This window comes from Equus caballus, chromosome 1 (assembly GCF_041296265.1).
Source record: "Equus caballus isolate H_3958 breed thoroughbred chromosome 1, TB-T2T, whole genome shotgun sequence".
NCBI lineage: Eukaryota > Metazoa > Chordata > Mammalia > Perissodactyla > Equidae > Equus > Equus caballus.
The window spans coordinates 132,957,090-132,977,611 of record NC_091684.1 but is presented as its reverse complement, the minus strand read 5'-3'; the positions used below and the strand labels follow the sequence as shown (position 1 = coordinate 132,977,611).

The 20,522-nt window shown below is 39.3% G+C and overlaps 1 protein-coding gene across 5 annotated transcripts in view; it reads right to left on the bottom strand.

Moving 5' to 3' along the window:
- NPTN (neuroplastin) overlaps positions 1–16,117 on the bottom strand; it is a 65,818-nt gene extending 49,701 nt beyond the window's left edge. For 4 of the 5 annotated variants that reach the window (XR_011439458.1, XR_011439462.1, XM_023654031.2 and 1 more), the window contains exon 1: positions 15,629–15,917. Coding sequence is in view for 2 of the 5 variants with exons in the window: in XM_023654031.2 (XP_023509799.1) it covers positions 15,629–15,719 (91 nt within the window). In the remaining 3 variants the exon portion in view is untranslated. Of the gene's footprint in view, positions 1–15,628 lie in introns of all 5 variants that reach the window. The other variant, XR_011439463.1, reaches the window with a different exon arrangement.
- Positions 16,118–20,522: the final 4,405 nt, after the last annotated feature.

Sequence of the window (20,522 nt, the reverse complement as noted above, 5' to 3'; positions counted from 1 at the left end):
GGAAGGTTCATCCTCCCTGTCTGCTGATATTCTCTCCTGCAGTTAGTTACATCTATTCTTTGAAAATTCAGCCTGATAAAAACTTCATGAAATTCTAGACAGAGATGGCTGAGAAGCTTATATATCCGGTTACCTCAGGCTCACCTGTTACTACTGGGCCCGTCAAGTTTTTCCAATGGTGTATTTCAAGAGCTTTAAGACTTGATACATTTCTCGAGCTCTTTCAGTGACAAACCGATAGTGCTGGAGAATGGTAAGGTGACACTCTAAGAACTACTAACAACACATTCCACTCAACTTCTTTCCCATTCTGACTTCAAAAAGCTGCTAAAATATACATACCTGTTGCTGGAATACAAATGTCAGCAATCTCATACTTCTCCTGGTAATTTCGGAGCAATTTTCACTACAGCTTACTGTTGTTCCTATAGTAAGAACTACTACTCTGTATACTCTAGTGGATTTTTTTCTTTAATGCACATCAAAATTTGCCCTTTCATCCTATAGCTATAAAATCTGATTACCCTTAGCAGCACCCCACCCTATAACTGAATTTTAACGTATACCTGCCCCTGGGTAGCAAACTATATGCTCCATGGGCAGACATTTCAGAACGTTTCATGTGCACTCCACAGTAAGTGGTAGCCTTGTGAGGAAGCACTAAAATTTACCAGCCCACAGCAAGTACCTCATAGTTCACAAGCAATATTCATTACTAGCCGCCTGCCTGGAATTCTTTCTGCCTTGATGTCCTCAGTTCCATGAGGAATTAATTTCTTTTGTAACTAGGCCCTGAAGACTTGCTGAGCTGTTTCTGAGAAATACAGACATTATGACCCTGTGGGGATTAAAAGATTAAAAAAGCATGTTAGAAAAATCACCATCATATAAAGAAAATCATTAAACAGCTACTAGGAAAAGCAAAAATACCCAGCAGTCACAATATGCAAACACTCCAGCTCAAAAACATCAGTCAACTAAACTAAACTTTGTATACTACAATAGCATTTACCATCCCTCTGCCTCAAAAGCATTCAGATAAAACAGGACAAAGAATTTAAAAGTGCCAAATGATTATTTGGAAACAACTGAAGATACCAAGAGGGACAAGAGCGAGTAGGTAGGGATAAGAAACTAAAGTTAAGGGGCCACCCCCAGGGCCAATTGGTTAAGTTCACGCGCTCCGCTGTGGTGGCCCAGGGTTTTGCCTGTTCGGATCCTGGGCACAGACACGGCACCGCTCATCAGGCCACGCTGAGATGGCATCCCACACGCCACAACTAGAAGGACCCACAACTAAAATATACAACTATGTACCAGGGGGATTTGGGGAGATAAAGCAGAAAAAAGAAAAAAAAACTAAAATTAAGATAGAAAAAATAAGGAAAAAAAACTTATAAAAAATAATATATATAACTAAAGCACAGAGCTCTTAAAAAGGACTCAAAATCATATTGTGGAGGAAAACAAAGATGACCAACAGAATTATGAAGATGGGAATAGAGGAATAAATCACATGTTTCCTGTATTGCTTTAACCGTTTAGATCACCGTCTTCATTACTAAAGAAAAGTAAAAGTTAAAAGAAAAAAACCTTTCTGCTGTTAAAGTATGAAAAGGATGTATAGCAAGATGTATACGCCCCTAAAGCATTTTACAAGAACCAAGAAAATGCAGAACTTCCAAAACATTCACTGTACAACTGGAAGCAAATCATACACCAGTTTCCTAGTAAAAACCACGCTGCTAAATTCCTAACTCGAGCAACAACTATAAAAATACGTCACTTCTTTGGCATAATCTAATTTTGAAGGTGCAATGAAGTACTGCAATACCAGCAAAATTACCTGCTCCAACATTACTTCAAAAATAAATCTCATTGCTAAATAAAGATCACTGCTATGCTAAGGTTGAGAGCTAATCTGAAAGACCAAGGAGACCATCACTGATACAGTTTGGAATCAGGATGTTCAGTGCTATAAGCTTCAGGCTCCAAATACCTCAAACTGTAGGGAGGCTGTGTGTTAACCAAAAAATTTCATTTTAATTACTTTCTTGCTTCTGTTAAAAATAAGTGGTTAATATATCCCATATTAGAGATTTCAAAATCATAACCATCTAACTATAAAACACAGCTAACTTTAAAACTGATTAAAAAGTAAGCAAAGATAACTGAAATGATATTAGTGGCAGAGAGAAAATCTCGTCAAGCTCGTATCTTGTGTCAGGTACAGTGCTAGGTGATTTATGTATGCAATCTCATTCTCACCACCACCCTGTAAGGTGTGTATTATTCCTAAAGAACAGGTGAGGAAACAGATTAAGAAACTTGCCAAAAATCAGAACTCCCACCCAATCTTTCAAGCTTCAAAATCCATAATATAATCCTTTGGTGAAGAGGATACAGAATAGGGGCCCAGTGACAGTTTTATTTGAGCAGCACAGTATTTTCAAAACTGCAACATTCAGTGTTTTCAAGTCAAAGCATGTATTGTATTCTCCGGTTTGTAAATGGTACCTACTTGCCTAGTTCCTGTGGTAAATGAGTTTGCACTCCCTGCTTTAACGCATGTTAACAAAAAGAATAAAAACAAGTGAACAGCTGCTCTCCTTGCCTTTCCATTCCTAGAAGAGGTGTGGCTTCAACCAGTGGTTGTCCTGGGAACTAGGTGCTGTAATCCTACATCAGAGAATACTTAACAAGTGCAGGGACAAAAAGAGAGAGACTTCTCCACAGGGGGCTGCTCTGCCTTTTACTGGAGCATTTACGGAGCTCTGCCTTTTATGGACACAATGATTAAGATGGCACTACCAGCTTTTAGTGGCTGGAACCAGGGATCCTCAACAACCCACAAAGTAGGAAAAGCCTTGCACAACAAAGAATTGTCCTTCTTCCCACACAACTTTCAAATGACGCTCAAAAAAGATGAAAAACTTGTTCTGAGCCTAGAAGCTAACTCTTTTAAATATAACACGAAGTATTCTTGCACGGTTTTAATTAACCATCACTCAATTTTCCAGGAATGCAATTACTACGTAAAGTGAGGAGATCGTACTTTGTTTCATTTGTAACTTTACCAAAAGTTGTTCATCTTTTCAGAAAATCACATTATCAATAGCAATGCTGCCTGTAGTATTTGAGTCACTGTTACAGCACAAATATACCAGCCTGCATTTGTAGTTGTCACATTTTTGGTTTTTCCACATATGGATATAAACAGCAGGCTACTTCATCGTCTTCCTGTGTAGCCATGCCTGAGCATTCACGGACTAAACTAAATATCTTATTATAAGTTGTTTTCCTTTATTTTCTCCTTTATATTACATTTAGGGTATTACATTTTTTTTCTTAATAATGCATAAGTAGGTTAAAACACCTATGAATTTCACCTTGAGGATAGTAAAGGGGAGTTACAAAAACGTGTTATAAAAAAAGGACACAAGATAGATACATGACTTTACTTTCTGTCGCCTACCTGGGGGAAGTAGGGAATAGGGATGAGGGTAAGAGGGTGTCCCTGTAACTAGATATAATTAGAGATGAGAGCAGTACTGGGAGGCACACTTCAAAGATTACAGAAATTCATATCAGCCTTCCCTATTACAGGGAGATAATTCAGTGAAAAGGCTAGTCTGCTAACAACCATGTAAAATGTAAAATTTACTATACAGTCATCAATTGCCAGACGAACCAACCTTGAAATAATCTGGCCCTTCTCACCAGTACTTTCACTTTCCTATGAACTACCAGAGTTGCAGTTAACCTATTAAGGGTAAACACTTTTATAAGTACCAGGCACTATAACTCAAAGCTATACATACAAGCCACTTTACAATACAACAGTCTGTAAAGCACTTTTCCATACCTTATCATTTGATCTCATAAAAACCCTATAGATTATTATACGAATTTTAAAAAGAGAAACCATAGGAACTAAAACGGAATTAGACAGGAATTCAGGGCTCCTGCCAAATCCAGTGCTCTTTCTATTCAAGTATGTTGCCCCACAAAAAGATCTTTTTGATATAGTTTTTATTTATGCTTTACATTTACAAGGGTGACAGAGTATATCAATTTACTTATCCTGTAATACTATCTCCAATTGCGTTTCAACATCAAATTTAAACTACACTAATTTCCTAGTTTCATAAAAACCATGAGTTATTTTTAACACTTCTTAAAATTGCCTTAGGGCTGGCCCAGTGGCTCAGCAGTTAAGTTCACACATTCCACTGTGGTGGCCCGGGGTTCGCCAGTTTGGATCCTGGGCATGGACATGGCACCATTTGGCAAACCATGCTGTGGCAAGTGTCCCACATATAAAGTAGAAGAAGATGGGCATGGATGTTAGCTCAGGACCAGTCTTCCTCAGCAAAAAGAGAAGGATTGGCAGCAGATGTTAGCTCAGGGCTAATCTTCCTCAAAAGAAAATAAAAAAATTAAAAAAATTAAAAACTGCCTTAAATATATTTCAAATAAATATGTAAAAGTATAGTTATGATTATGCTTTATGTTACTTAATATCATTCACCCTGGAACTATTACATTGTTCAATTCTTGTTATTCTTATAGCCACCCCGCCCCGGGCCCACAAAGGACAAAAGGGAGATCTCTTACATAGAATTACTGATATACAGTGACACAACTCTAGTCAAAAGGCCTGATAATAAAGCTCATGAAACCATGATTTTTCTTAGTGCTGAAATTTAACTGTAAAGAAATCACATCCCTAGTCTGCAGAGCTAACATTCACTTTCTCTGACTCTCTAAATCAGGCGGTTACAATTCAGCAAGTGAAAATTATTCTGAACTCAATAGGTGGAAAAGGGTGTGGTCAGTCACGTCTTCATTCATACCTTTTTCTTCTTCCAAGCCAACATCGCAAATATATTCCAAGGCCCCAAGCAAAAATCTGAAAAAGGACAATCCTCGAACCAACAGCTCCAGAAACATCTTTATCATATACCCTCAGGCAATAGTGCCCTAAATTTTAAAATATTTTAGGTAAGGAGAGAAGAGAGAAATTACTAAAAAAACAGCCTGAGGCCCTCTGCTCACATCCTTCCTGAAAATAGCTTTAATTTTCAGAGAATAAAAGAAAAACTCTGTCAAATATAAAGTATCAGAATTGAAGAAAACATATATAGAAATGCGATGTAATCAGAATAAAACAATACTACCCTAAACTATACTTTTTCATAAAAAATTTACAATGTAACATGATTTTGCTCATATTAAATCTACTTTAAAAAGATTTCTTTTAATACACAAAAACTCACCAAATTTCAAGACTCTGTCGTTTAAGTTCTAAATGCAAGGCCAAAATAGCAAAAAGGACATTCTGCTTTTTTTAGGGTTGCCAGATTTATCAAACAAAAATGCTCCATTGTTTATCTGAAATTCAAATATAACTGGGCGTCCCGCATTTTATCTGGCAAACCTACACTCTTTGAACTAATTAAAGTGAGCTGGCATCTCTACCAAAGTATGACAGCACTAGCTCCCACTCACACACACACAAAATCCTATCACAGCACACATTTGACTGATGAAGTTAAGAGTTAGCCTGGAAGTGCTGTTTTCCTGATGATAAGCCCTTCTTAATAGCTGACATTTACCATATAAAAGAAAAAGGCTTATTTCTAAGAGCCAAAGGTTAAACTTTTACTAGGTTCCATCCACTCTAGTGAATGAACCCTTATGAAGCTTGTGCTTCTGTGTGTTAAACACAGACTGGAAAAATTTCAGTGCTTTTGATAACTAAACAAAATTTCATAGGGTTTTTGATAACTAAACAAAAAGAAGTTGCCTGTGAAGGTTATAACAAACATAATCCTGTTTTAAGTACTATAGGCAGATCCTAAAAGTTACTTTTATGAATTTCAAAGTTAATCCACCATTTTTCTTGAATTCATAATCACAGAACTTTAGAGTTGGAAACAAACTAATTTCTGGACCCTTAAAAATTTCTGGAAAGCCCATTTCATTTCATATTCATTTCCATAAAGGTTTTTTCTCCTATTGAGCTCCAAAGTAAGTACTAGATATTAACAGAAAGAGATCCTCCCTTTTGTTTTATGTGGTCCCTCTCAACCAGCTCTTTGGGGGTTTTTTGCTATTGTTGTTGTTTTGGGGGTTTTTTTGAGGAAGACTAGCCCTGAGCTAACACCTGCTGCCAATCCTCCTCTTTTGCTGAGGAAGACTGGCCCTGAGCTAACATACGTGCCCATCTTCCTTTACTTTATATGTGGGACACCTGCCATAGCATGGCTTGCCATGCCCGCACCCGGGTTCCGAACGGGCGAACCCAGGGCCCCCGAAGCAGAATGTGCGCACTTAACTGCTGTGCCACCAGGCCAGCCCCTCAACCAGCTCTTTGACCTACTTATAATAGCTCTGACAAGGAGTCAGTGCAAATAACTCTATTCTTCTGCTAGTTTCATTAAAATCAACTTCATAATACCAAACCTATGCTCTTCTTCCCTGTGCTCTAGGCCACTGCTCTTTGATACAGCCCATCCATCTTTGGAGACTGCCTAATTCCCTTACTTCATTTACACTGCTACCTTGAAGGTATTAATAGATAATCACATCCCCCTAGTGTTCCCTTTTCCTAAATTTAGCTCCTTCAGGCTTTTCTCCTCAGTCTTATGCTACCATCGATGTAGAATTATTTGCGTCTTCTCCTAAATGTGGTTGGAAAGTGTTAATAATCATTTGGAGTTCAATCCTAGTACGAAAACAGTAACACTGTTAGCAGTACCATAATTTTGATATGTGATCACTATGTTATTTGTCTAGGGTAATTCAATGACAGTTCATCGCAAGTTATTTGAAACCTCTTTACAGTTACTCTTTTCCAGGTAGCAGTTTCCTGGTTTGCATTAAGCCCATTTATTTCATCTTCCTTGGTGAATGATTTGAGATTCAGCATTAACAAATATAATTTCAATGCTGGAGCAGCTATGTTATTTTTTTCCAGTTGCTCTACAATTGTTCCAACCTGCTAAATTTGTATAATCAAAAAATCCTAAGTTAAATTTAACATATTCCTTCAATCTATCTATGGATTGAAAAGTATTTCACATAGCTGCCAACACAGGACAGGGACATCTTGTTGCCTTTTTTGCCCTCCAAGAAGGAATGTCTAAATATGAGAAAATAATCTTGCTACTCTAGGATTTTGAACATGAAAGGCAAATGATTCTTCAGTGATGGTTCTGCTTTCCCTCTCCCTCCCTTCCCTTGGCCAGTGTTCAAGTCATGTGTACTCACCAGAAATGTGCCTCACACAACAGCATCAGAGTAAGCATTCAGCTCGGAATAAATAGCAGCGCTCCTAGCCCTGTACTCAACCAATAACTCAAAGGCAGGCACTAAGGAATAAGGAACATAAGCTCTAATTTAAAAGAAAGGACAACTAAACATACTGGGAAACCTGTGCTTTGATTATGACATTCAAATTACTGTAGCTTCTCCCTTTTCCCAAGTTCAAATAGAAAAAAACCCCCAATATTATACAAGTAATGTCTACTGCATTAATTCAACAATGCCATATTTTCTTTACTAATAACGACTAGTAACAGTTCATGTTGATATTACTGATAAATGCCTCATGAAAGTCCTTATTGTGTTTACAAAAATCATCAGATTGTTCCAGACTACATGGCATATTAAAAATAAAACAAACTAAAAACAAAATAACTCCATACTTGAAAATGCTCTGTTTTTCAAACATGAGTCTCATGGCCCTTTAATGAATTATGAAATCAATTCAGAAGGTCAGAACAGCTTTCCTTAAATGTTACAGGGTAAGGACAAGTATTGTTTCACAAAACATTACATATTTCCACATATACTCAGTTACAAGAAAAATCTATTCCTCTATCTGGTTACAAACAAAAGTTTGAAAGCCTTTTTCTAAAGAGCTTTTATATTTTTAAAGTCATTTCAACATGATTACATCTGAACCAAATTACTCCTATTTTACTAATGTAAACTAATCCTTACTAACTACATTTTAGCACCTAGAAAATTTTAATTTGTAATGTTAATTTTTCAGGTTATTTTTAAAATAATAAGCAGCAAGGATGTAGCTGGTAACTGTTGAAATTACATAATTACATGTAAGTTTATCACATTACTCACTCTATTTTTTACATTTGTAATTCTAACAAAAATGTAAAAGAAATAAAAAACAAGAAAATGGACCTGCCTAACCGATACAAAGGATATAATGAAAAAATATGTAAACGGAGACTTTTGACACATTGTTTCTAAGGAATATCAATCTAGGAACTTACTCAGATTTAATTCAGGTAACATTTGGGCTGCCTTATCCAACTATAATAGACAGGTGTAGAGATCCTAAAAAAATACATGAGGGACAGGAGAAACTAAGTCAAATAAAAAACAAACCTCCTCAAAGGATTACATAAAAATACAATCAGTTAAGTGTGATTCACTCTCTCTTCATTGCCTCTTCAATTGTCAACTACTTTTTAACCAACAGAGAGAACACAAAATATCTACCTACCTGGCAGTGATTTTCATTTCTTAATTGTTTAATTCACACTGGCAATTTTCCCAGCAAGTTTAATATGAGATCTCTGTAACAGACACAAGTCTGCCTTCCTTGAAGAACTATAGCGCTGTCTGAAACAGGTTTACAGGGAGTTGGATTTTAAACAGTACACGCCTCAAAGTCATTTTCTTTATCTCCAAAAAGAAAGTTTCTAAAAACTTATTAAAACAGGAAGTATTCTCTCTCTAGGCCCCTTACCCATTAGAGGCAGTACCTAAATGTAAGGTCAATAGAATTGTGTAATTTGGGAACTGGAAGGGAATTTAGACATCACCTAGTCCAGTGGTTTTCAAACACTATCATCAGGAAGAAAAGAAGAATCAATGGCATAACAATTAATATATGCAAGCACACTCTACTTTCTTTTTAAACGTCATCTTCCTGCATATGGAACATTTTGCCTTGTTAGTATTCTATCAGAAAAGGACTTGACATTTTGTCTTGTAATATATATTTAATCACCTTTAGAATATGAGTATACATTTGGATATGATTAAAACTACTGGTATAATTCAGAACTTAATGTTTTCTAATAATAGAACCTTACATAACATATAGAACCCTGACACTTTCAGAGTGATTTTACATCTTCTCATTTATATTTCATTGTCTAGTCAATTTGAAGCACTACTTGAGTGTAACAATGACAGAAACCAAGATAAAACAAAGGGAAGTGAAACATAACCAAATTGATATACTTCTATAAAATACCATAAAGCATACCATAAGGTTCCAGTAATTAAGATTATTTGAAAAGAAAGCAAGTCTTAAAACATTCCATAATTGTCTTCAGAAATGCAAAAGAATACCATTCAGTACTTTCAGTACAAGGAACTTAGCATAAGATGTTTCCATCAAAACTGACCACCATCTGCTTTAATGAAGAGATAAGACTGGGTTTTTTTAATTTGAAACACAACAAAAACAAGAAACAAAAATTCAGTAAGTCAGGAACATTAAATGTCTCCCACTAACCTACTGTATGCAAATAAATGTAGATACTTAGGAAATTCTTTAAATATTTAGTAAACCCCATTCCCACAAAGATAAACCAATTAAAAGTTCAAGCAATCAGGTAAAAATGACATCAAGTTAATTAGGTTTGATTAATAAATGTATATCTTTGTATATACACAAAAGCAAACCAAAATAAAGTTAGGCCTACTTTCAATTTTAGATAACACAGTAAGTTGGAATTAGGTGCAAATCTTGACTCCCTCTCCCGATTGAATAAACTCTTGAAAAACAAATACATTTTACTTGTGTATTCAATTTTTTAAATTTAGACACCAATACCACTGGAATAATGTTTTTACATAGGATCCACAGTATTTACTTTAAATTCAGTGAGAAATTTATTTATATATTAAGCCTATAAAATGTAACAGTTTATAATCAACTAATTTTACTGGAGAGGTTTCCCACCTTTCCAAAGCTAATCTTTATCAACTAAAATTAGGAATTCTGGAAAAAACCCACAAAAATCTCACAAACAAGTTTAAAATGCATCATCTAAGCTGCTTAAAATTAAACTCCATATCATCAATGGCATTTTTAAAAATTCATTTAAACTGAAAGGCAAGCCAATTGTTCACAGGAGGTGATTTTGCGCCATTATTTTAATTTTGATGTGTTAATGTACTTTAGAGGTCCCTGGTCCATTTATTCTTTCTGACAGATTCTCTTTTGCCAGATGCTCCTCAAACGAAGATTCATTCCTCATCCTTGCATCCTGCTTTTCTCCCTGTACTACTGCGGCCTTTCTTCTGTTTTTCCCTTTCTCTTACAGTTTCATTCTCTACTTCTGATCCTGTCCAGATTGTGCTCTCACTGTAAATGATAAATTGAACAGAATGCATCAGAAAGTTTTTCACAGAATGCAATTCTTGCAAAACTTCTTTGTATAATTTCAAACTTCTACTGAACACCTCCTATAATATCATCCAACACCGCCGCTCATTGCTTTTCCACATACTTCATTTGTATAGATATTAGCACTTTACCTCCTTCCCAAATTGTCTTATAAAAAAACCTTTACATGGATCCAGCAAAGTTTCAGAGGTTACATATGAAACATCTTACTTTGAAAAAGTACCTCAAACTAAATAAATGAAAAACAATGTCCAAATTGACAGAGCACTTTGCTAGTCATATCTGGTCATCTTTATGGGCCCAGTTAAATAATTATTTTTATTTAAAAAATTAAAGACAACACAATAACATTTTGCCTTTTACTAATGTCTAAAGGTATACTCCACAAGAGAAAATGTTTCACATCAAAATTTTGTGGGGTTTTTTTTTTAAAGATTGGCACCTGAGCTAACAACTGTTGCCAATCTTCTTTTTTTTTTTTTCCTGCTCTTTCTCCCCAAACCCCCCAGTACATAGTTGTATATTTCAGTTGTGGGTCCTTCTAGTTGTGGCACATGGGACGCCGCCTCAGCATGGCCTGATGAGCAGTGCCATGTCCGCGCCCAGGAGCTGAACTAGCAAAACCCTGGGCTGCCACAGCGGAGTATGCGAACTTAACCACTTGACCATGGGGCCGGCCCCTCACAATTATCTTAACGAGAAAAATAAAGGGATTCCTTCAAGACAAAATAGTCTAATTTCTCATGTCTGTATAACTCACACAAAGTGAAACCTGTAATAAATTTCAGTCTTAATTTACGGCAAATGTTTGGATTGTGGAGCACATTTATATTTAAGGGTTTTTATTTTCTTTTTTGTTTTAAACCTTGGTATATTAACAGGTTAAGCTCTATTATGTCTGGCAACACAAAAACTGCATCTGCATCCCTTTCTAATTTGGATCCAGTAACCTTGAAAACCAAAGACTAAGAGCCCAGAAACAGGTCCTGATGTAGTGACATGGCCTTTCCTCCCCAGACCCCTGACCAATTGCTCATGCCTGGGTACTCTATTATATCAGCAGTGACAATTCTGTCAGTTGCCTGAGAAACTGGAGGCTTATGCTCTCCTTAGGAAATGCTTTATTCCAAGGCAAACTATTTCTTCTGGTCATTTGAAATCATATTTGGATTAATTATGTTAAGATCTGTTGCTTGACATTTGGCATGTCATTTGTGCCAGGGCTGCCATAGATAACATCTGTCTTCTGTTGCTCATTTCAGTTCACCCAAAGAAGAGATGCACAATCAATGGCAAAAACACATCTAAAAACATACTCAGGGAGAGAAAACTGCCCAACCACTGAAGCAAACAGCACTTGACAGAAAAGAAAAAGATTCATGAATCATCTAATACAAATACTGTCATTGTTACAAAGCACAATGTTCACAACTATCTAGTATCACCCAAGCAAAACAGTTTCTTAAAATATAGCTTGTTAATAACAAAATTCATTAGACTCCTTATTTTCTCCTACTAAACAGTGTTAATTATCCAATTTTATATTTTCAGAATGAATGTATCACATTTTTACACTTCACTCCACATTCATTCATTAGCTAACATCTCCAACACTCCTACTATGTGCCAGGCACTAGACTATTTTTCTTATTCACAACAATGGGACTCTATGAAAAGGTGATACCTAGCCCATATGAAAAGACAGTTCACTGAAAGCAAAAGAAAGTCATGAAATCTCCCAGACAATGAAATGGAAATACGAACTTCCTCGCTAGAATTCACAATTGCACAGGCAGTGCAGCAGGTCACTTTTCTTAAAAAGTTACATAAGCAAAAGCACAAATCTCTCTGTTCGGGGCCTTAAAATGGCCTACTTCACTTTACTCAAGATGACAGTAAGCAGCAGTAACAATTAAAAGTGTGATATACTCATGAAGAAAAACAAGTAATTAATAATGCTACTTTTTAAAGGATAATAGTAATAGCTAACTGACTATAGTGAGCAAACATTTAGTACATATAGTACTGTTATGCCACATATAGTAATGTAGCATATGTTAGCATACATATGTTACATACGGTAACAAGTATTACGTATAGTAAAAATTTACTCTCTACTGAGACTCAGTATACGCCAGGGAGAAATCTAAGTGCTTTACGGACATTATCTCATTTAATCCTCACATCATCCCTAAGGGATTGGCATTATTATAAACCCCATTTTACAGAGGATAAAACTGAGACTTGGAAGTATTAAGCACTTTACTCAAGGTCACTTAGCTACAGAGAGCTGGGACTCAACCTCAGGTCTATCAGGATCCAAGGTCTGTGCTCTTGATCACCACATAACACTGCTTGGTTCGCACTCATTCAATTTCAGTTTTATTCTAATGCTTTTGAATGTCATATCGGGAAGGTTACTTTTTAGGACAAGTTTCTTCCTTTAAAATGAACTACATTTTTCTTAATACATACAAAAATCAACACCTAAATAAGGATTTTACTTGAACATGTGGTCCTACAAGTCTAAATATTTGGATAGGAAACAAAATCTATCTAAATGAAAGCCTTGAATTTCTATGGTAATGGGTCACAAGTGGAAGACACCCTGAGGGTCATCTAGTCCAAATTCATTTCAGGAATAATGAAACAGGGACCTTTTGTAAAACATCAATATTCAATCTAAACTACCACATACCCAATCCAGAAACACTTAGGTTTGAGTTGTTTGGGTTTTTTTAAGTCATCATTTTACATAGGTAATTTAACATTTCAACATCGTACAGAGCATGATATCCATTTCTGAAGATCTGTAAGAAAATACAAACTCCATGACATGAAATCATTATTGTAGGGCTATCACCACTTGAAAGCTTGAGTTTTATCATAAGGTATGTTATAGAAAACTATAAAATGGCATCCTTACTTATATGGACTCAAACTCAAAAAATAGCCATTTCTTCCTTGAATTAAATTTACTTTCATTTGGGTCAACTGCAAGCTCAGCTTCACTTCATCAATCACGTCATGTGACTACATTCAAGCTCATTTCAAGGAAAAGTCTGCTCTATGCTGTATTGAGAACACACATCACTGAGAACAGCCAGATGAGTCCTTGTAGACCTATCTGAAAACCTTGTTTTAGTTGCTAAGAAGCTATAATTTCACCGTATTATAAATCATTGAAAGAAACTATGCCAGTACAGATTAAATATGTTAAGAATCTCTCACCTATTGTGCCAAATGAAACCATTCTATTTCCACAAATCAAATAGCTGAAATTAGTATTAGGCTTCTTGAAGTCATATTGTTAACACAGACTAAAAACTGATAAGACAAATCAGACTAACTACCCTGCCTTCCACAGTGGCCTCATGCTTTGGAGAAAAACAGGAAAAATACCCAAAATATTTTGCATATTCAATCCTAGAAACAAATAAATGTCTCCTTCCTGACCCCTGCAATGATAACTGAAGGCTATGAACCATATATAAGATTTGATTAGTACAAATTGGTACAACAAACACTTATATTTAACCAATGATGCTCTTTTAATCATTTATTGATATATTTTCACCATAAACTTCAGCATTTTAAGCCCAGATTCTCCTTAAAATGCTTAATTCTATTGGCTCTATCATCGATGTTTTACAAACTGAAAGTCATTTAAATTTCAGCTATTCCAAGAGGAATTTTAAATTGTTCTAGCATTAACAACAAAGAATCACTGAAGGATTAGCAAGAATAATTTATAGTCCACTGTCCAGTACTGACCTCATAAATTCCTTCCTATAAAAATGTTTTCTAAACCTCTTAACGGCTGTTTCCACAAGAGCAGAAACTGGTTCACAGTACTCCTAGTTTCACCCACGAAAGATCAATTCAGCAGCTGAACTATAACACAAGCCTTCAACAATCAGAATCTTTTTTTGTCGAGGTCCCCCACCACCATTTCTCCATCTTCTCTAAACAGCTTCAGTTCAAAACTCAATTCTCTCGTTTCCACTGTACCCTGCACACATCTCAGGGACTACTTTTATGTTTCTCAGAAATAACGTCTCTTGTGTCTTGAAACTTTTAGAGCTTAACAACCTACTTCCTCCATCTCCGTCTTTCCAGTCACTGCCCTCAATTCCACCAGTGCAGTTCCAGCTATATGGCCCTGCCTTCCCAAAGGCCCAACCAATATCACAGAGCACTTGCCACAACTCAGTTCCTCCCTTCTCTAATATATCCTCCACACTGCAAACCAACATTACACCCCCGGCTTCCTGCATTTTACTCCCTTCCCTTATTCTGTCTTCCTGCACCCCCATCTCTACACCCGGGCACCCTTATTTCTCTAACAAATATCCCTCCACCTCAGTTTCAACCCTTTCTCCCCAACCTCTGCTCGTTCTTCCTCTCCTTATTTAGAAACTCCTTTTTGCTCTCCCAACCACTACCCCAGAATGCCCAACACTCCACCCTCCTTAGTAAACCCAGCCCTCTTCCCCCATCTCGTTTAGAGCCGCCGCTGCTGCTCCCTCCAGATCCCCTACTGCAGTCAACCCACTACCTCCGCTTTCCACCCACCTTCCCTCCACTTCCATATCCAAGGCTCCCGGATCCTTTACCCCCTTCTTAGGGCTCTAGTACTCAGAATTCTTCAGAACTCCCTTCCCCGCAACGTCTCTCTTATTTTTTAAGGATGTCACCGGTCTCACGGGGCCCCAGTAGAATCCGAGACGACCCCAGCGCCCGGGCCCCCGTTCTCTCGGGGAGCCCGACTGACACCACTCCCCGCCGCCTCCAACACAGACGCCTGTCTTCTGCCGCCTTCTTTAAGAGCTGCGCCCCCTCCCCATCCGCCCCCGCTACTCCAGCTCCTCGCGCCGGCTTCCTCGGTGTCCCCTCCCCGACTCGGAACGACCGGCCCACGGCGCGGAGCCTCTCAGTCCGCAACCCCTCAGGCTCTCGTCGGACGCCCCCACCTCCGGCTCGGGCGCCTCCGGTTCTCGCACCCGCGCCTCTCCCAACTCCCGACCGGCATCTCCTCCTCTCGGTCCGCAGCCGCTCACACTCCTGACCGGCCCCCTTCCCCGGCTCCGGCACCTCCTCGGCCCCGGACGGCGCCCCCGGCCGCCGGCGTCCCTCGGCCCCCGCCCGGCCCGCCCCCGGCGCCCTGCTTACCGTTCTGAGCGGCGCCTGGCCCTGGGAGGAGGGAGCCCGAGACCAGCAACAGCGAGAGGGCCAGGGTGCTAGGGAGCGACGAGCCCGACATCCTCCCTGCAGAAGACCGAACAGCTAATGGGCCGGGGCCGGAGCCGGGGCCGGGGGAGGGAGGGGAGGGAGGGAGGGGGTGGGCGAGCGCGCGAGGGAGGCAGCGAGGGAGGCAACGGCTGCTAGGCTCCGTCCTTCCCCGTCCTCCTCCTACCGCCGCAGCGCCCAAGCCTCGCGAGACCTTCCCTCCGGGCCGGGGGCGGCTGAGGAGCGACGGCGGCAAGGCTCGCGAGAAGAGGCGGCCTCGACGGTTGCTCCAGCCTCTCGGACTCCGCGTCCCCGCCCCTGCAGAGGCTGATTGGCCTAGAGCAAGGTCGGTCACGTGCCAAGGGCGCTTCTGGCCACGTGACGGGGTAAGGCGGGGCTCCTCCCGCTCTCTTGGCCCTGGGGGACGGAGAAGTCTGCGTTCAGCTTATCCCTCTGAAACGGGAGCGCCCATAAATAAGAGGAAGTTTTGGAAACATAACGTGCTTCCTCCACCCATCCTGCCTCTCATTTGTTGGCGTTCTTGGCTGCGGAATGTGATGCAGCACCTCCTCTTTTACGCCTTCCTCTCATTGTCCCCTATCAAAATCCTGCTATTTCTTTCTTCTGGACTTTGACCTTAGACCACCCCGCCCCCCGCCCCCCACTGGCATCTGGCTCCAACCTCCCTATTTCACCTCCTGCTTTAACCTCCCAGGCTAAGTGATACACTCCCTGTGGCTGATGTTACCTTGTGCTTTCCAGCCTCACATCTGCTCTCTCTGCCTGAAATGTCCTCCTTTAACTCGCCCTTCTATTTTCCCTTCCCCCATTTTGGCCTTATTTTAGCTTGATAGAATCTCAGGGCCTGAAAAGTTCGACTAGCCTAATTGCTAGTTAGACAATTTAGTTAGTAAATTCTACAAAAAAGTCATCATGTATTAACTTATTTCTGAAGAATCTTCAGAAGCATTTTCATGCTGCGAACTTTTGAGTACTGCTGGATACTAACTAGGTTGTCACATTGCTGTGAAACCCAGATGAAAAAATGTCCCCACTCTCAGGAAGATTACAACCTAGTCTATCAGAGGAGCGAGGAAGAAGGTGACTGACTGCATAGCAAAACAACCTGTAGGAAAGGAGCCAACAAAGCACTCTGGCAATGTGGTCATTACTGTTGGCATAGGAAGTTTGGGAAATGTTTTGTTTTTTTTTTTAAGATTTTATTTTATCCTTTTTCTCCCCAAAGCCCCCGGTACATAGTTGTATATTCTTCGTTGTGGGTCCTTCTAGTCGTGGCATGTGGAACACCGCCTCACCGTGGCTCAATGAGCAGTGCCATGTCCGCGCCCAGGATTCGAACCAACGAAACACTGGGCTGCCTGCAGCGGAGTGCGTGAACTTAACCGCTCGGCCACGGAGCCAGCCCCTGGGAAATGCTTTTTTTAAGGGTATTTTCTGTACTACCCCCAGCACTGTCAATCCTCCATTGGCAGAGGAGTTTCTGTGGCTTAGCTCATCCCTGACTCAGAGCAGACATCCTGAGGAGTGTCTGTGGAGTGAAACTGAGAAGAGCCGAGTAAACAGTCTTTATGACCTGACTCAGTTCAAAGAGAGAGCTTGGAGAACCTGGAGGAAGGAGCATTCACCACAACCCTCACACTCTCAAGCTTTCAGCATGAACTGGACAGCTGGTGGCCCCAGTCTGAGCTTTCTAGCAAGCACCGGTAACACTGGGACTACAACTATGGAATGTTGTTGATTGAAATGAAAACTATATCCTTCATGACCTCAGGTGTGTGAGTGACAAAAAGGTTGGCATGTATCTTTGGACGAAGGGCATTCTGCACACAGCTCTGTATGGAAGGCTACAGGGCTGCCTGTGGTGGGACCAAGATTTTCAGCTGATGGAAGCTTTGGTGGGATGCAACCATTTTACCTCATCATAACCATAACCAACATCCCTCTTTGATCCTTATGACAAGGGATCCTTACAAAATGATTATGCTAATTTTGTGGGTAGGGAAACTGAGGCTAAAAGAGGTGTTACCTGCCCAGGGTCTGAGTGCTTGTGGAAATCATTAATAGCAAACAGTCTGGTTTGCCTCCTTCTAGGCTCATGGCAGGAGTGTATTTCCTTGCCCCCTTGAAGTTGGGAGTGGTATGTGATTTGCTTTGGCCAGTGAAATGTGAGAAATGATATGCATCATTTTCAAGCAGAAGCATTTCATTCAGTTACAGACACTGTAGCAATCTCTTTTGCCCTTGTGGTGATCAGTGATTATGATGGTGAAAGCATATGTCAAAATGAAGCTTATGTCAGCCTGGGTCCCTGAGTTGACACAATAAGCCTGGGCATCCTGCCAACCCACACAGAAGAGGTAGTGTGTTGAGTTAAACTTCTGAGATTCAGAGGTATTTTCTCCTACTGCATGAACTGGACTATTCTGGTTAGGGGAAAGATGAAATTCAGGTTCATTCTGCCACCACCACCACCATCTACTGAGTTGTGTGGCTTTGGGCAAAGGATCTATTCTCTCTGGCCCCTATTTATCTGTCAAATGGGGCTGATGATAGCACCTACCTCATAAATTATAAGAGGAATAAATGAACAAATTTATGTACAATGTTTAGACCAGTTTCTGGTGCATAGTAAATACTCAAATGTTGGTGATAATGATAATACCATTGCTGCTCCTGCTACTACAATTCTGACCCCAGCTCTGTGTTTCCAGCTCATGAGGTTTTTATAAAAAGTGATTTGGGAAGGAAATCTGTTTAAAAAAATTACTTTATTGAGGTCATATTGGCTTACAACAATGTGTAAATTTCAGGTGTACATCACTGAATTTTAATTTCTATATAGACGGCATTGTGTTCACCATCAAGAGTCCAGTTTTTATCTGTCACCATACATATGTGCCCCTTTACTCCTTTCACATTCCCTCCACCCCCTTCTGTGGTAACCACTAATCTGTTCTCTATCTGTGTGTTTGTTTATCTTCCACATATGAATGATATCATATGGTATTTGTCTTTCTCTGGCTTATTTCACTCAGTGTAATATCTTCAAGGTCCATCCACATTGCCACAAATGGCACAATTTTGTCTTTTTTATGGCTTAGTAGTCCATTGTGTATACATATACCACATCTTTACCCATTCATCTGTTGGTGGACACTTGGATTGCTTCCACGTCTTGACTATTGTGAATAGTGCTTTGATGAACATGGGGTGCATATACCTTTTTGAATTATTGATTTCATGTTCTTTGGATAAATACCCAGTAGTGGAATAGCTGGATCATATGGTATTTTATTTTAAATTTTTTGAGAAATGTCTATACAGTTTTCTGTAGTGGCTGCACCAGTTTGCATTGCCACCAGCAGTGGATGAGGGTTCCCTTTTCTCTACATCCTCTCCAACACTTGTTATTTCTTGTCTTGTTAATTATAGCCATTCTTACGCATGTGAGGTGATATCTTATTGTAGTTTTGATTTGCATTTCTCTAGTGATTAGTGATGTTGAACATCTTTTCATGTGCCTGTTGGTCATCTGTATATCTTCTTTGGAAAAATGTCTGTTCATATCCTCTGTTCATTTTTTGATTGGGTTATTCATTTTTTTGTTGTTGAGTTGTATGAGTTCTTTATACATTTTGGAAATTAACCCCTTGTCAGATACATGATTTGCAAATATTTTCTCCCAGTTGGTAGATTGTCTTTCTGTTTTGTTCATGGTTTCCTTTGCCATGCAGAAGGTTTTTAGTCTGATGTAGTCCTGTTTGTTTATTTTTTGTTGTTGTTATCCTTGCCTAAGTAGACATGGTATTCAAAAAGGTACTGCTAAGACCTGTGTCAAAGAGTGTATTGCCTATGTTTTCCTCTAGGAATTTTATGGTTTCAGGTCTTACATTCAAGTCGTTAATCCATTTTGAGCTAATTTTTGTGTATGGTGTAAGATAATGGTCTACTTTCATTCTTTTGCACATGGCTGTTCAGTTTCCCCAACACCATTTATTAAAGAGATTTTCTTTTCTCCATTGCATGTTCTTGGCTGTTTTGTTGAAGATTAGTTGTCCGTAGGTGTGGTTTTATTTCTGGGCTTTCAATTCTACTCTATTGATCTGTGTGTCTGTTTTTCTGCCAGTGCCATGCTGTTTTGATTACTACAGGTTTGAGTTCTATTTTGAAGTTGGGAAGTGTGATACCTCCAACTTTGGATCATACTGCAGAATCAAGTGGGATTTATTACAGGGACACAGGGATGGTTCAACATCTGCAAATCAATCAATGTGATACACCACATTAACAAAATAAAGAATAAAAATCACTTGATAATCTCAATAAATGCAGAGAAAGCATTTGACAAGACCCAACATCCATAGATGATAAAAACTCTCTAAAATGAGTATAGAAGGAAGTACCTCAACATAATAAAGGCCAAAAATGACAAAACCCACAGCCAACATTATACTCAATGGTGAAAAACTGAAAGCTATTCCTCTGAGACAAGAGGAACAAGACAGAGATGGCCACACTCACCACTTTTATTTGACGTAGTACTGGAAATTTTAGCCAGAGCAATTAGGCAAGAAAAAGAGATAAAAGGGATCCAAATAGGAAAGAAAGAAGTAAAATTGGCCTGGCCCTGTGGTGCAGCAGCTAAGTTTGCACGTTCCACTTTGGTGGCCTGGGGTTCACCGGTTTGGATCCCGGGTGCGGACATGGCACCGCTTGGCACACCATGCTGTGGTAGGCATCCCATTTATAAAGTAGAGGAAGATGGGAATGGATGTTAGCTCAGGGCCAGTATTCCTCAGCAAAAAGATGGAGGATT